General features: G+C 46.9%; 1 protein-coding gene across 2 annotated transcripts in view; it reads left to right on the forward strand.

Moving 5' to 3' along the window:
- ELMO1 (engulfment and cell motility 1) overlaps positions 1–16740 on the forward strand; it is a 476071-nt gene that overhangs the window by 259789 nt on the left and 199542 nt on the right. For both annotated transcript variants that reach the window (XM_037041133.1, XM_037041135.1), the window contains exon 15: positions 10290–10398. In XM_037041133.1, the coding sequence (XP_036897028.1) occupies positions 10290–10398 (109 nt within the window). The remainder of the gene's footprint in view (positions 1–10289; positions 10399–16740) is intronic.

Below are 16740 nucleotides of genomic sequence, written 5' to 3' on the forward strand. Positions count from 1 at the left end.
GTAAGTGGACAAATGAGGTATGATCCGACTTACAGGAGTTTATTTTATCACTCGCTCCCCTACAATGTGTTTGTTCAGTAAAGCGAGTTATGTACCCAAATACATTTCAGACAATATATGTGGAGTGTAACTCAGCTTTAAGACAGCCATAACTGTTAAGACAGTGGCGACAATTTCCCTGTGAGAAATCAGCCTTGAGAAATGTCAAGCCCAATTTTCCTCCGGCCATGACTGTCAGACATCAGCCACGTCCTGGCATCGCTGTGTCCCGCTGAAGGAGACAGGAGGCATTTGTATTCAGCGGTGCAACGTTGAGGGAGTCAGACCTGCCCTGTGATCTGGTGATTTATGGCCATTATTGCCCAGGATGCAGAGGGGCTTCTCTGACTTCATTCGGGATCTTGCAATTCATCTTTATTACCTTCTGTAGCTCACCTCTGGCTTGCAACGTTAAACACACACCTTGGGCGAGAGCCTGGAATCAGTGCCTCCTTCAAGGCTCATCCTTCGGGGGAAGCTCATCCTGCCTGCCCATCACGTCTCACATGCATGTTCGTCACAAAAAAGATTCGTCCTTGTAAAAAAGGCAAATAATACTGAAGTGGGTAAAAGAGATTCATAGCGAGTGAATGCCCACCTTACAAAGAACATCCCTTCGTGTCTTCCCAACAGATGGCAAGCCCCCAAAGGTGGTATTTTGTTCACATATGTGTTTTTAGCATCTAGCAAGGTATTTAGCAAGAACAAATGTGTAAAGAAATACTTAGAATGACTGAATCAGCGAGTACAGGAGAGAGTGGGGCTGGAATTTCAGCGGCAGCTTTGGGGGAGCACAGTTTCTTCCTTTTCAAACTGTGGCCCTTGCAGCGGTGGCGGCCGCATTCCCTGGGTGACCCAGCTGCTGGAGCTGAATCTGCATTTTCACAGGGTCCTCAGGGGGGCCGGGGGGGGGGTGGGTGCTTTCTGTCTGCGAAAGGCCACACCTAGCATGTGCCTGCAACAGAAGGAGCGTTCACAACCAGCTGCAGGGGAGCGTTGGGTGCCGCGGAGCCCTCAGCATCGTGGGCACTTGTGGAAGGACTCTGTGAGGCCTTCAGGCTTCAGTCCCCTCTCAGAGTCAGTGTGGCTGTCACTGGGTGTTGTGCTGGGTGAGCATCCTGGGCCATTTCTGACCTTTCCCCTCCAGCGTTCCTATCTGGTCGTTCCTGAGCCTTGGCTTGGAAACAAACATTCCATTCCGCCCCGTGAAACAGTTCAAAGCACAGGGTGGGAGTCTCGAGGCTGCCTGTGTGCTCAGGGAGCGGCCCGTCACATTTTAACTGCTCAACGGAGGGCATGTGACTTGAGCTCCGAGGCACAGTTTTCCCATCTGCCCCGTGCCCTTCCTTGGTGGCTCTTGAGGACCGAATGCGTAGAATGCTGGAGAGTTTGCATGTGGTGATCACTCCATATGCATCCCTCTATTTTTATTCGAGGTCAAATTCACAGAACATAAAATTAACCATTATAGAGTGAGCTACTCAGCAACATTTAGTACATTCTACATGCTGTGCAAACATGACCTCTATTGTGTTCCAAGACATTATAGTTACCGTCACTCCAAAAGGAAACCCAGTACCCATCAGCTCCCCAAACCCCCAAACCCCAGCCCCGGGCAACTGCCAATCTACATTCTCTCTATATGCATTTTAACTCTTATTAATGATACTTTTTATCAGTCACAGAAACCCCCCACCACCAAAATCAGATTAATTTCTTCTTCCACCTTCTCTCATTGCTTTCTGTGTCTTTAAAACTAGGTTTGCTGGGAGAGTAGACATCGCATAATTTTAAATCAGCGGTTCCTAAGGTGTGGCTCCAGCCTAGCAGCCCCCACCGTCCCTGAGCAGGGGTTTGAAATGCAGATTTGTGCATTTACCTGGAACAACTGAAGGATAACTGAGGCGGGGCTCGGCAGTCTGTGTCTTAATGTTTCCAGATGATTCTTGTGTAAGCTCAAGTTACAGAGCCACAGCTTTGAATACACAGGATGTGACTCTTCATGCCTGGAGTGAGGCCTGCGTGTACCTGCGTGTACATGGGTACCGTCGCTAGGCCCAGGAACACATGTACTGGCCTAAGCGAGGAGGCCTTGGAGCCCTGTTTCTCTGTTGCGGTGACATCAGGGTCATGGTGCAGACCCAAACACAAGTCACCCGTGCTGTGATTTGCCTTGTCCTTCCTCTGTGCTACCAGCTTCATCCTCAGAGGGAGCGAGCTTTGCCACAGGGGCTGCTGGGAGCCCCTGGCGCATCCTGCTCGCCAGTCGCTCTGTATCAAAGTGCAGGCAGCGTTTCTTTCCGGCTGATCAATGTTCAGTTCGAGGTCTATTATGAACCTCCAGGCTTTAATTACCACACCATTACCCAGTTGATTCCTTGCCATTTTATATTTATGGCTTTTATTAGGCCTCTCTATGTGCAGTTGCCTGATTTTTTTTCTGGAAGGATTTCACCTCGTTAGCTGGGTTTTATACCATTTTTCTCATTTGTCCAGAGTTTTATTTATCTCACTTCCCTGTGTGCAGTTTCTACTCTGTTTTCTCCCCAACATGACCCTTTGGGCATTCTTTCCCTCCGTTTCCTGGGGTGCATTGTTCTCTTGTCCTTCGAAGCAGCTTTTAAAGTTTGACACACTCTGCTCTGTGTGTCCCTTTCCTGGTCACACTCTCACCCCGGTCATCACATCTCAGCTGCGTGGTGTCATTGGCCCTGTTCAAAGGCCTCGAGGCTTGCTTGTCAGCCTGGACACACCACAGGCAGCTGCCTCTCTAAATGGCCAATTAAGGCTCAGGGGAGGTGTACAGATGGAACGCTTTTCTTTTTTGGAAAATAATGCTGCTAAAAATAGCACTGAAGTTTTCCCTGAAATTCTTAGCTAACACTCCCCCCCTCCCTCAGTGACCCCAGTGCCTCAGAAGACTTCAGGTCACAGTCTGCCTACATTTTCTTTTTAGGCCCCACCCCAGGCCTGCTGAATCAGCCCCTGGGGGGGCAGCCCAGCAGTCTGCATTTACCCCCCACATGGTGCACATGTTGGTGCCATTTAAGTCTGAGAGCCACTCTCCTAAAGAGGCTCTGAAAGAACCCGTCTGTGTCAGGAATAATGAGTGTACCACCCAAGTCCTTCCTTTATCAAAGATCAAGGTCAATAGTCTCTATAGCAGTTGAGTTTTGTTTTCTGTGGTATGTGTTTTTGTCACCAGCTGTGCCCCAGAACTAAAAGAGTATTTTGGTAAAGCAAACGGTAACACCCTGGAGCAAGACGCCATGTGATTATTATGACAACAGCAGATCCATGGTCTTTATCTCTGAGGGCTGGGCCTGTCTCAGGTGCTGAGAAGTCTTGACCTTCAATTTGTTGTGTCATCTAATCTTTGCAATCCTTAGAAGGTAGGTGTTCCCATCCCAGTTGTTTTTTAAATTATATTTATTGGAGTGACATTGGTTAGTAACCTAAGTTTGAAGTATATAATTCTATAATATGCAATCCATATATTACATTGTGTGCCCACCACCCCAGGTCTAGTCTCCTTCCACCATCATTTTCATAGGAGAAAACAAGAGTGAAAGAAAGTCCGTAAAGTCACCAAATCTTTCAGAGGTGGCTCCGGGAAACCGTTTCTGTCCAGAGTCAAGGTGCTGTCAACTCGTCAGGACTTTCCCGATCAAAGCTCTATTACTATTTCACCCTCTCCATTCTTGGTAGGAATAGGCATGTGTTTCGGTCGGAATCAGTAACCAAGACTGTGACCACTGGGTTCCCGTGCTGGCTCTATTGATGTTGGCATTACCTGACCCAGAGCAGATTATACAACATCTCTTGGCCTCTGTTTCTCCAGCTGTAAGGTGGGAGGGTCCAGGATTTCTGTCAGGGGGTGTGGTACATGTGACCTCAATGAATCACTCAGTGAAAGCACTAAGAATGAAGTCTGCTATTTTTCTTTTACTGCTCCCCGGGCTGCACCTTTAAAGTGAATTCCATTAGGTTTCTCTACTTTAGGGGTCACTTCCCCTAGCTGTAAAAGGGGGGGGGCTGTAGGTCAGATGGACGAGCAGCCTTGGGCTCTGTTTTGTCCTGGTTGGTTTTCCTGCTCGGCATACTTGCTATAATTGAAGTGTTCTTTGTTCTCTGCCCATTTAGAATCATCATATTAGGGCTTGGGCGTGATTGTTTGATTTTATGAACTTGCTCAAATTCATGATTGCAATTAAGCTCCTGTGCAGCCCCCTCAAGGCAGCTCAGTGTTTTTCTTTCTTTTTAAAAAAATATTTTATTTATTTATTTTTAGAGAAAAGGGAAGGGAAGGAGAAAGAGTGGGAAAGAAATATCAGTGTGTGGTTGCCTCTCATGTGTCCCCTACTGGGGACCTGGCCTGCAACCTGGGCATATGCCCTGACTGGGAATTGGACCAGCGACCCTTTGCTTCACAGGCCCGCGTTCAATCCACTGAGCTACATTAGCCAGGGCAGCTCAGTATTTTTCTAACACTTCTCTCTGGTGCTTTGGGACCCATCGCCATTAGCGTTGGTGGGGATATAGGAAAAATGGCTCCTGTGTAGCTCCCAAGTCTCTGTGAGTGGACCCCAAGCGGGGCTTACGCTTTGACCTCAGAAGAGGTCTGGGTCTTAGGGATGTGATTTGAGGTCTAACACTTCATTCTGGGCTGTTCCATGCTTCTGTTTAATGCAGAACTACTCTTGTGTTGTCTCGGGGGTGGGAGGCTCACTAGTATTAATCAGGCTTTCGGTCTGTTTATTTGTTGATTTAACATGGAAGAACATTGGCATTTCTCTGGTGGGGTCAGGACACAGGTTTTAACAGAGCTTGTGAGTTGATAAGACTCTGAGGATAGGGGTGTCCAATGGTGGCTGTTCAGTTTAGCACTGGGACTTGATCACTCAGTTCACCAGGCCATGACTTGTTCTTTGGGGTCCTTGTGCCCTCTCTGTGCTGAGAGCACCCCCATTTTCCTGTGGGAGAGTCCTGCTCAAACATGAGTGCAAAGCAGGACATCTGTCTGGTATTTCTGATGGAAGTAGGTGACCACCATTACTCCATTTGCTTCTCATCACGAAACTCGAGGAGAGCCTCTGCTGCCTGTTGTCCATCCCCCGAGGCTGGTCATCAGGTTACTGCAGTCATGTTGTTGGTTCAATGGCTGGTGAAAGTTTGCACATAATATTGGCTTCGGCCACACAGGAAAAGGAAGAGGAAGGGCAATAAAGGGGTAACAAATGCCGCCTTGGAGTTCTGTTCTAGGCTCTTGACTTTTGCATTGTGATTTAATACACATGACAGCCCTGTGAATACGGCTTTAAGGAACTTTGGCCTGTCTCACCAAGCGATGAGCTGCCTTGTGCAACCTCACCCTGGTCTTGCCCTGGCTGTTCACAGCATCGATGCTTCTCCTAGCGTCTTTGTGATGGAAGCAGGGCAAGACAGACAATACCTTCTCTTTGGAGAGAACTCAACTAGTCTTTTTTTAAAATTTTTCAATTACAGTTTACTTTCAATGTCATTTTATGTTGTTTTTAGGTGTACAGCATAGTGGTTAGATAATCATATATATGATTTTACTTATATGTAGAATCTAAAGAATGAAATAAACAAGCAAACAAAATTGAAACAGACTCATAGATGCAGGGAGCAAACCAGTGGTTGCCAGAGGGGGGCAGGGTGTGGAGGGTTGGGCGTAAAAGGTGAAGGGATTGAAAAGTGCAGAAGGGTAGTTACAGAATAGTCATGGGGGTGTGAAGGATCACGGGGAAGTTGCCTCATGTGATCCTCAGAGTCAAAGCAACATGTCAAAGAAGCCTCCAGAGATGAGAGGCGATAGAGGAAGAAGCCCTCGGGGCTTACCTGGGGCTGCATGCAGGGAGAGCTGAGGGCTGGACTTGCCCCCGGCGGGGAGTGCTCAGCAGAAGTGGAGGAAAGTGTGTTAGTTTCTGAATGCCGCCAGCAGTGTAATGTGGAGAGGCGGAGAGATCAGGTGGCCCTAGGGGTCAGAGAAGGGGCAGTAGCAGAGTGCAGCTGGCCTGGTACTCAGCACGGGATGGTCATGTCCAAGTCAAATAGGTTCGTGATCTGCACCGATGGGAACTCAGTATTTATGGAAATAAAGCTTGTGGGGACAGTTCACATCAGCTTTTGGGCACTCACCCTGAGAGACTGTTACCCATCTTCAGGGATAAATGAGATCAGACAGAACCTTATACCTTTGTCCAGGAGGTTCTGGGATTTATTGACTCACTTCGATGAAACAGAGGACATTAATCAAAGTTCTTTTAGCCTCTTTGACATGAAACTGATTAAGTTTTATGGTGGCATGCATGTGAAGACAACTGTACGCTGTAATGGGACAGGGAGAGGTTTGGGAATTGAAGACTTTTAGAAATGGAATTCTAGGATAGGGCTGACTTAGGCCAGCTCTTCCTCTTGGTTCAACATTTTTAATAGAATCATAAATCCCTGCCTTACCAGTCTTATGGACTTATTGGACATCCGTTGATAGATATATGTCTATACACCCTGTGAACTATAAAGGATTTGTATGTGTTATACTTACTATTGAACAAATACCCAGTGTTTTATTTTATAAAACATGCAGATGGTTACAGCTTCTTTAGGTGTGTGCCGTATTCTATGATGGGTGATAATAGCGAGTTTCAGTGCTGTCTCCGTTGTGGCTTGTGTTCCAGTGTGTTTGCTCTTCACACTGAAGAGTGAGGGAAAAATAAAGATGAAAAACAGGCCTTGATGTTTCTAAAGGGAACTTTTCAAAATATCTTAGGTAAACATGGTTAATGCCAGAATGTTGGAATTGAACACAGATAGAGCAGTGTGTTAAATTTTAAAACAAGGTACTACCCAGTTTAAGACTTATTTCTCATTATTAATATCTAATTAGTAACATTCATCACCGTAGTCTTTCCTAAAATATTTCTGTAAGAACGTTGGCCTGAAAACCTATGCAGGTGACTTGAAGGATTTGCATCTGCCTTATCTAAAGAAATAAGTCAAGGGGGAGGGTTATTTTTCTTGAGGCAGGTAAATATGATACGATAGATGGTAACTTAAAGAATAAAGAGTAGGGTTTCTCCAGACTGATTTACATATTGATGAATTAAATTACTCCTTAATTTAGTGCCTGCTAATAAACCGTGGCTTGGAAATGCTTCCAGAACATTTATTGGCGGCAGTAATTCTACCTACAGTGTATGCAGATCACAGTCTCATTAAATATTGATGAGCTCATGAAATGTTAATAGGATGTTAATGTGAAATGCAGGGGAATGTCCTCCTGGGGAACTGGCTGGAAACTACCTGCCTCCTGTCTTTTATGTTCTGTCTTCTTGCTCTGTTTTTTCCATCCATTTCCCATCATCAGGAGATGTGCCCCTCGATACGTATGTACGGCTGTCTCAGAGACTCGATTTTTAAAAGAGAAATAAGGATTCCCTGGTGGCTGGGAATTTCATTATCCCTCCCTCCTGCTTTCCTTACTTGGAATTCTTGGCTGGAACCTGAAAGGATTCTTCTAGAAGGAGGAGGGTGATTCAGTCTCAGTCAAATGAGACTCTGTGCTCAGCAGATTGTCCTGAAGAGACCCTGAGGAGGGAACAGAATATTTTTTAAGGTTTTATTTATATATTTTTAGAGAGAGGGCAAGGGAAGAAGAAAGAGAGGGAGAGAAACTCAATGTGTGGTTGCCTCTTGCACAGCCACTGCTGGGGACCAGGCCCGAAACCCAGGCATGATCCTGACTGGGAATCAAACCAGCAACCCTTTGGTTCACAGGGTCATACTCAATCCACTGAGCTACACCAGTCAGGGTGGGAACAGAACTTTCAAGGATCACTCAGGAGTTGCTCTCTTGTGATGGGAGTAAAAACCAACGGACCCAAACCTGTGTTTCCTAAAGAGACTGCAAGGGGGAGTTTTTCTCATAAATCCCAAGGACAGTAAAGGGCACGTGCATGGTGATGTGCAGTGTGTCGTCATGCATCGCAGTAGATGTTGCAAACTTGGGATGGTTCATCGACCTCTCGGACAATCACGAGAGGTAAATCACGTGATAAAGCGATCATGATGAAGTCTGCAAAAACAGCCACGATGCCTCAAGTGGGCCAGGAGACTGAAAATGCAACGAGGTGGTTGTTACAGCTACATGTAAATGCCTTGCTGCAAGGAGCGTCCCCCTTTGGGAAGGGCTGGTTTGTTCCCGGGGGCCTGTCAACGCATATAATAACTTGCGCCTGTGTCTGTGTGTGTGTGTGTGCATTATGGGCATGGTGTTTATGCAGAAAACAGTGGGAGCATGGATTCATTAAAATCCTGCTTCTCTGACTTAAACAGTTCACGCCATGCTAATCTCCCCCACATTTCTTCGCTATTTAGAAACGTGTGTCAATAAAATAGCACCTTCTTTTACTTCTTCCCTTTTTCCCTTCTCCTTCCTTCTTCTTCCCGCCCTTTGGACATTGTTCCTTCGGTCTCTCCTGTGAGTCTTTCTGCCTTTTGTGATTATTTATGACCATGTGCCGTGGGGCTGCGCAGGCCCAGCCTGAGCTCCCCTCGTTTCTGTCGGGGACACGGCCCAGGCTTTCCAGAAGAACAGTGCTTTCTGTCCGCCTCCCCACAGAGCACTTGCCACGCACGTACATCTTTTTAAAACAAATCAGGTCACACCACTCACCTGTTTAAACCTCAGGGCTGGCCTGTCAGAGTCTTATAATGGCCTGTCCTCACACAGCCCTGGGGCAGTGGCTCTGGCCCACCTCCCGGGCTCCTGGCTTGCTCGGACTCCCTCGGCCTCCAAACTGTGGCCCCACACACCCCCAGACTCCTCCCCACTGTATGCCAGGGCCTGTGCTGGCCTGCCCAAAACACGTTCTATTCAACTCAGGGGCTCTCTCCTTGACCCCTCTACCTGGAATCCTCTCTCTCCCAGACCCTAACTTACAAGACCTTCCTCATCCTTGGATTCCCAGTATTCACCTTGTTGTCTAGACTTCCCTACTCCGGCCTTCCCCTTCTCCTTTACCACCTTGGTCACAGCACCTGGGTGAACTTTGATCACCTCTTTTCCTACCATCTCCCTAGACTAGAATGAATGTTCCTTTATGAGGGCAAACCCTGGTCTGTCTTGTTCCCCACTTGACGGGGCCTGGGCATCTTTCTGGTAGATAATTATTTAGCTCAGTTATTATTGTTGGTTGAATGGATAAACACAGTTCCATTCCTGCCATCGAAGGGTTCGTAGCCTCCGGGGAGAAACCACACAAGCTGACGCACGGCATTACTGCAGGTGCTGTGGGCGTGGCTCTCCAGGTCCCAGACAGTCCACCAGGAAGGCAGAGGTGGTGTCAGACGCGGATGAGCAGGGGATTCCTTTTGGGAACAAGTGAATGTCAAGTTTAGTGACTTGAATCTGGAATTTTGTTGTTTCATTTTACTTTTGTTTAACCCATAGGTAGAATGGCTTTCTTAGTTGTAGTGAGAACAAGGAACAGGAGAATCAACGGGGTAGACCACAGGGTTGAAGGACAGGGAAGGAGCTTTGCTTGGGGAACAAGTGGGACCAGCCACTCAGGGCCCCCCTGACTCCCACTCCTTTCCTCTCTGATTTTCTCCACATTTTGTCCTTCTTGTTTTTACTGTGGGCTCACATTTGGGCAGCTCCTGCACTCATACCCGCCATGTGCTGTCAGCATGGTTGGACCAGTCCTCCCCCTTTCCTATGATCAGTCCCGAGGAAGGACTCCATCGGTCCAGTTTGTGTCCCATGTTCCTCAGGTGTGGTGCCACCAACTGAGGCCAAGCCTGAGATCTTGTAAGGACAAGGCAGGCGCCTTCCTGGGGAAGCCTGGGCGAAAGTCCTGGAAGAAGAGTTGCTCTTCCCAGGAAAGGGAGGACGTGGCTGAGGGGACAAGACAGTGATTTTATCACTTAAGTAAAAATGTCTCTACTGTGCTGTTCTGAAAAACTCTCTTTAGGCGTCTCTGTAAGTGACCACACCACGCAAAATCTCCTCCTCCGGGGTCTAGGAAGGCTGTAGGAGACCGGGAAAATGTGAGAGTTTTAGGTTCTCTAGCCTGAGAATATACTCAGAGGAGAATTTTGTCTGGCCCTGAGAGCCTCGGTTGGGTGAGCTGGAGTGGGCCTGTTTCTCTGTCCCACGGAGCCCATGTCTTGGATGTTCCACCTGAACTTGTTCCCCATGTGACCCGTCTGCTTTCTGCTTACAGATCGTGCTTGAGAACAGCAGCCGGGAGGACAAGCACGAGTGCCCCTTTGGCCGCAGCAGCATAGAGCTGACCAAGATGCTGTGCGAGACCCTGAGAGTGGGCGAGCTGCGTAAGTACCAGGGCTGTGCCCGACCTGCGCCACCGGCTCCCAGAGCGCTGACCGCCGCTCCCCGACACCAAGTGGCCCAGGTTTGCAGTGTATGTATTTCTGCACATCTGCTCTGGGAAGAGATGTTATTAAAATCTACGAGAGTAGGAAAATGGGCAGGCCCTGTAACTGAACTTCAAGTCTTATAACAGTGAGTATGTATTCAAACAGCCTTGCATTTATTTAATACTCGGTTAGGAAAACGGCCTGTGAATTTCTTTTCCAAATGCCTGCTTTTTCACCAACCAGTAGATCATTTTCCTTTCTTTCTTCTGAAACCATTTTTTCTCCATGAAGAAAAGAAATAATGGAATGCCTTAATGAAATCTCTCCCAGTATCACACTGGTTTAAAATGCTTTTTCTAAGAAAGAAGGAATTGTTCAAGAAAATGGGGAGCTGACCAGTCGCAATGTGCTCTTGGAGATATGCTTATCGCTTTTTCTTCCTTTTATTACTAATTTTGGAGAAGACACCCAGCAAAAGAGGGCATAATGATGTTCTTACCTTTCACTCATTGGCATAATTTGGCTTTAACCTGTCAAAGCGAATCGGGTGGAAGCTGGGCAACAGGCTGTCTTCCAATCCCTCCAACATTGGTGGAGCCGACATACACAGGAAATCTTTCCCTGTGGGCTTTTCTGCGTGGGCACCAGAGAACACTGTTTGTACCAGAGGACTGTTGGGTGTTGGGAATTATTGTGGAAGCATAAATATTCAGTCACCTGCTTGAGAGCTTAAAATAATGATCTGAAATGATGAATGGGAAGAAATCCAACTATGGAAAAGGGGGTAATGTTTTATTTACAGTGTAGAACTGACTGCAGTACAGCTGAGGTAAATGAGAAAATTCAGAACTTAGTGAGGAAAAAACAAAGAAGTTGAGCCTGTTTGTTGATAGGCACAGCAGACGTTACCCTCCTCCAATCTTGCGGGGAAAGAAGCTGAAGTTCATTACTGAGGAGCCCAAATCCCGGTGTTTTACGTGGGTAGCCTCACAAGCTGCCCTGAGAGGTTTCTGTGCCATCTCCTTGGGTCTCGGCTCGCTGACACATCTCAGTTAACCTGGAGCCTGGGTGTGGGTTCTCCCGCCTCCTCCTCATTACACCACCTGGTTGAGATTTATGTCTACTGTTTGGCTTACCGTGTATTCCGTGGAAGGATCAAGGTCCTGACTCAAACCAATTCCACTGGTTTCCTTAGTCGGATAACTGTGTTCGTTTCATGTCAATCTCAGTTTTATGGGGGAAACTGTAGAAAGTCACTGGCTGACAAGTACCGCCAACCATCTAAAATCTTCAGAAACCAGAGACCTGTCATGCTCCACGTGGCTGACACATCTCAGGTCCCGGTCACGGCCCAAGTGGTCCTTTCCTTGCCCTGCCCTCATCCCATCCTCCCAAGGGCCTGCTTGGGCCCGCAGTGCTCACCCTGGCAGCGGCGGCAGAGACCCTCTGTTTTGCTTTGACTGCTATCTCCAGCTTCCTGCTCTTCCCTGTCCAACAGACACGTGTCTCTAATGTTCCCAGGTAACACAGAACAGAGATGTGGTGGAGGACAAGGAGGACATTGGGAACAGAGGGCATCTAGGTTCTCTCTCTGCCACATCTTCGTGTCCTTGGGAACATACAACTTCGCCGTGCTCCTACTGCCCCACCTTTTATACTGTCGTACAGTGTATTTACTATGCTTTATAAAATGTAGTGTTATGCTGCCGGCCGCAGCCTCATGCATCTTATTTACTGAGTCTCTTGATTGCATCATTTCCTCTGGGGCTTGATTTACTGCACATTGTGCTGTGCAGCAGCATCCTGTAGGGGCTTGTAGCCTGGGAGCAATAGGCTGTACAGTGTAGTCGAGGTGTGCAGTATGCTAGACCGTCTAAGCTTGTGTAAGTGAACTCTGATGTTCTCAGTGAGAAAATTGTCTAATGACACATTTCTCAAAATGTCTCTCCATCCTTGAGCAGAGCAGGGCTGTGGTTGTGTTCATTTAGGCCTGATTGTAGGTAACTTCAGTGGCTGAAATTGCAGTCATGGGAGTTAAAGAGGTACCTGGGAAACAGATAATATTCACCCCAAGGGCACTGACTTGGAAAAGACGGTCAAATTCCAGGCAGTGTGAGAACAGAGTGCATGTGGATCAGAGAAGCCCCACCTGGTGGGGGGTGGGGGCAGCTTCTTAGCAGACAGTGTCGCTCAGGGAGATGTAGGCTCTGTAGTTTAGAAGTTGGGGGGTTGAGGTATAGAGCAGCCCTCCCCGCCTTCCAAGAACCTGGCAGTCAAGCCAGCTCATGTGAGCTCAGATGGCTGAGTGGGGATGAAGGCAGAGACCTGGGGATCTCTGGGGGTGCCCCAAGTGCAAGAGCCCTGGAGGCTGTCCCACACCCCACCTTCTACTGGATGGGTGACTGTCAACATTCTGCACCAGTCGCTCAGCCCCTGGCCAAGCCTGGTCTTGGTGATGAGGCTGAGCTTGGACAATCGGGGCCTGACATACTTGTGGCGGGGCCCCTTCACCCGAGGTGACAAACACACTTATTCATGCATTCCATAACAATCTATTGATTACTTAGAGTATGCCAGGGACTGTGAGGGACCTAAAGGCATAAAGGGAATGAGATATGGACCCTGTGCCCCAGACATTTTCACTTCAGAAAGTATATGAACAAGTTGGGACTGATAGTTTTTTCTGTTAGTTGTAAGTCACTTTATATGTATATATGTACATATATATGCTTGTGTATATATGTATGTATAGGTATAAATATATATGTGTGTGTGTTTGTGTGTATGCATGTGCATATGTATGTATTTAAATGCCTGTTACCAGTTCTAAAGCCTAATTTTTGCAGTGTTTAAGTTTTGATAGTTTAAGTTTTCAGGTTGACCAGTTGCTCGGCGCCTATTGCAAAAGCCGTTCTGGACATCTTGCAAGGCTATCAGAAGACTCCTATGTTTCCGGAGTCAACGTGCCCACATGAGTTGTTTTCTGCTCATAAAATAGTAAAGGACTACTCCACTCCAATTGAGTATTAGATGACAGATAATGAAACACCTTGTGGTAAGAGGGAAATTGCTTTTTAATGGATTGCCTTGTGCCCACTGCCATATTAAATAAGTCACTAATATAAAAACCGAGTCTGAGCACACCCTTATGTCGCAGGGGATGTCTATTTTTCTTCTGGGAAAATTAGTTTTGCAAACAAATCCATCATCTTTTGGTTTGCTTGTGTCTGCTTTTCTCCTTTTCTAAGTTCATGGTTCTTCTCAGGTTTGTGACAGTAATGGACTCGAGATCATGGCCATGTTAGATCAATAAACAAGTAAAGACTCACCCACCCCCAAATCTAAAATTCATATACAAAAGTGGAACAATTCAGTTTTCTGGAAATGCTTTGTCTTTTGATTTAACCTAAGGTCTTTTGAGGAAACTCACTTCTGAATTACCAATTACATTGTGGGGTCTAAAGCAAACATTTAACATTCAATTAAACAACTGATACCAAGTCTTCATGTGCAGGGTTTTTTAGATTACTTTTTTAAAGTGCTTGTTTTATGGTTTTCAGTTATTGACACTGCAAGAGGCCAGTGTGTGATGGTATGCTATAAAAACAATGCCTATTTACTTTCTCAGAGCACTTTGTCCAGGTTATTTAACTGAAGCCCGTAATACCCAGAGGAGTTAATTAAGATCAATGGCATCTCTGTTTAATAATGAAGAGAACACTTGCACTTACTGCATATTGGCCAGGGTCCCTGAGCCCCACATGGTGTTCAGGAGGCCCAAAGAACAGCGTAGGAAGAGGAGGGCAAGGCCAGCGGTTGCATCTGGGAACCTGGGTGACCATCGTTGGGTCACAGCTCAGCCACACATTGGATGACTTGCTGTGTTCTTCTTCTCAGTTCTGTGCTTCTGGTTTCTTACCTGCAAAGTAAGCCGAGCCCTTGCTGCAGGTAGTTGTTGGATGGACCTGGGTGTTGCCATAGTTGGAAGGTGGACAGTTCTGCAAGAGAGACTCTCACGTTCCATAAACAAACCCCAGGTTAAGCTGGGGAGGTGTGGAGTGCTCCAGCATCAATGACAGCTGGAACCAGGACCTGGGATGATATCCCTTGTTTCTTCACTCTCTGCATCCTGACTAAAATGATTCTTTTTTATCTGCTTCCTTCAGGAGGTTCTTTGGAGAACAAGGCACGTATTTTCCTTTAGTGTTGGTTTTAAAACTCACCAAGAGGACTGTTTATGGACCGAGGTACGGTCCCAGATCCCCATGACCTGAGTTGTATAATTGGCGGCCCCACTTAGAAGGAGGGGATTAAAAGTAAGGGAAGAGCAAGTCTTCAGAAGAAGAGGCATATTTGTATGCAAGCGGGTGGGGTGAGGAATGGGGAGGTGGCATGGCGTAGACAAACCCATAGGTGCTCCGCATGGATGTAGAGTCCTGCTGAAGATGCAGTCCGGAGCTAACAACCCGTACTTGTCATTTTTATGATTATAGTACTGTCCTCAAAGCAGTGAGTTGTTGAGGGATACAAGGAAAATTGGGTTTCTGATACAAATAGGGCAATTACTTACCTTTTAAATATGTAGCACCTAGCCTAGTTATACTCCAAAGTTAGGTAGAGCTAGGGTGAAGGACATTTCTTCTTGTCTCTCATTCATTCATTCATCCACTCAGTAACTGTAGGGTCCCTTCTCTATAAGTCATGGTGACATGGACTTAGAACACACCCTTCCATCCTCATGCAGCTCACATGCTCACTGGAGAGTCCTTCACATGAAAACATTTTGCATCTGTAGCATTTCATTCAAGTTATATTAGTGTCATTAGGAGATGGTGTTTGGTCCTTTTCCTTCATGGGGAGCTGGGCAGGCTGAGGAAGGGAGAGTCTTGGCAGGTGTGACACAGAAGAATCATGAAGATGAGAAGAGGAACTGGCAGGTACAGTGTGCCCGCAGCGCGCAGTGGCTGCCGAAAATCCCAGGCCATGAAAACTGGAGGTGGAAAGACCAGGAGGTTCCGAGAATTCTCCGTCCATCTGGCCGAAGCAGACAGCCCAAGGAAGCAAGCAAACAGCCAGCGGGAGAACGGGCATTGAATGCCATACTTTCAGAGCTGAGCAGGCCCTCCGGTTGGTTAACTGGTCAGTGACGCTGTCGAGGACCCACGTCCTTTCCATCTGTCGGTTCTTTCCACCCTTGGTGCGTCACATTGTCCTTAAACTGGTAGTGACCGTGGTTGAGAGGAGCAAGAGGCGGTCCCACCTGGGGAGCCTCTTTTAGGTGTGTAGAAATATGTCCAAAAGCACTTCAGCAAACTTTCTCTGATGTCTAATTATCTAACACCGTGGCCTGCTCCTGGGCCTAACCCAGGCATTGATGAGGGGAATGGAACCTTCTGGAAGTCAGAGCTAGGGTGGTCATGAGCTGCTCCCTAGACTGGAGCTGAAACCAACCTTTCCTGAGTACATGGCCACAGAGTGGCAGGTTGCTGAAGAAAATTGGGATTTGTGAAGATCAGGAAGGTGGTTTAATTCTGTCCCTTTACTTTAAAAAGTCTTTTCTGCATTTTCCTGACTGCTGCAGAAAACACTAACAAACTGAAGTCAGTGTCCAGCCCTCTGTCCTTTTGCCTTTACTGGGAGTTGGGGAAATATATTGGTATTTTTTAATGCAGCAATATCAAAGATGGCAGAAAATGGAAGTTGAAGTCTTATTATAATGTATTTTATTTTTCATCACTAAGATGCCTGGGATCCACTGCTTACCTTTCCTGTTAGCACGTGGCCGTTTCCACATCCTCAGTTATGCTTTTTTTGGCGGGGGTGGGGGGGTTATTCTCAGGGGTATTTTGAGGGGCAGAATGCACATGCAGTTCTGATTTGTATCTCCATCTTTCTTAGAAACAATTTTGCCATCTTCACCTCTTAGGCTATCTAATTAGGTTAAAACTTCATAACTTGTATTTTAACTTTGTTCAAAGAAAGAAAAAAAACAAGCACAGAAATCGAAAAACTCATCCAGTATGAAAATGTTCAGCACTTCCTTACTTTGTCTTTCCATGGCGATATTTATCATCACACCCTGGGGTGCTGCGTGCGGCACCTGGTGGAATTCATCACGCAGACGTCTCTGCCTTAGTGACTAAAAATAGCACCGATGAGCGATCCAGGGGCTCGCAGAGCAGCGGCCGGCAGGGCAGCACTTGACTCTGGGACACCACGGCATTCATGCTTTGAGAAGGGCCATCCACCACTTTCACTCTTAGAACATTCTGGCTGAAGAAAACTCAAGAACCTCTG

The sequence above is a fragment of the Sturnira hondurensis genome, unplaced genomic scaffold (genome assembly GCF_014824575.4).
Source record: "Sturnira hondurensis isolate 20B ecotype Veracruz unplaced genomic scaffold, ASM1482457v3 Scaffold0002840, whole genome shotgun sequence".
In the NCBI taxonomy this organism is placed as follows: Eukaryota; Metazoa; Chordata; class Mammalia; order Chiroptera; family Phyllostomidae; genus Sturnira; species Sturnira hondurensis.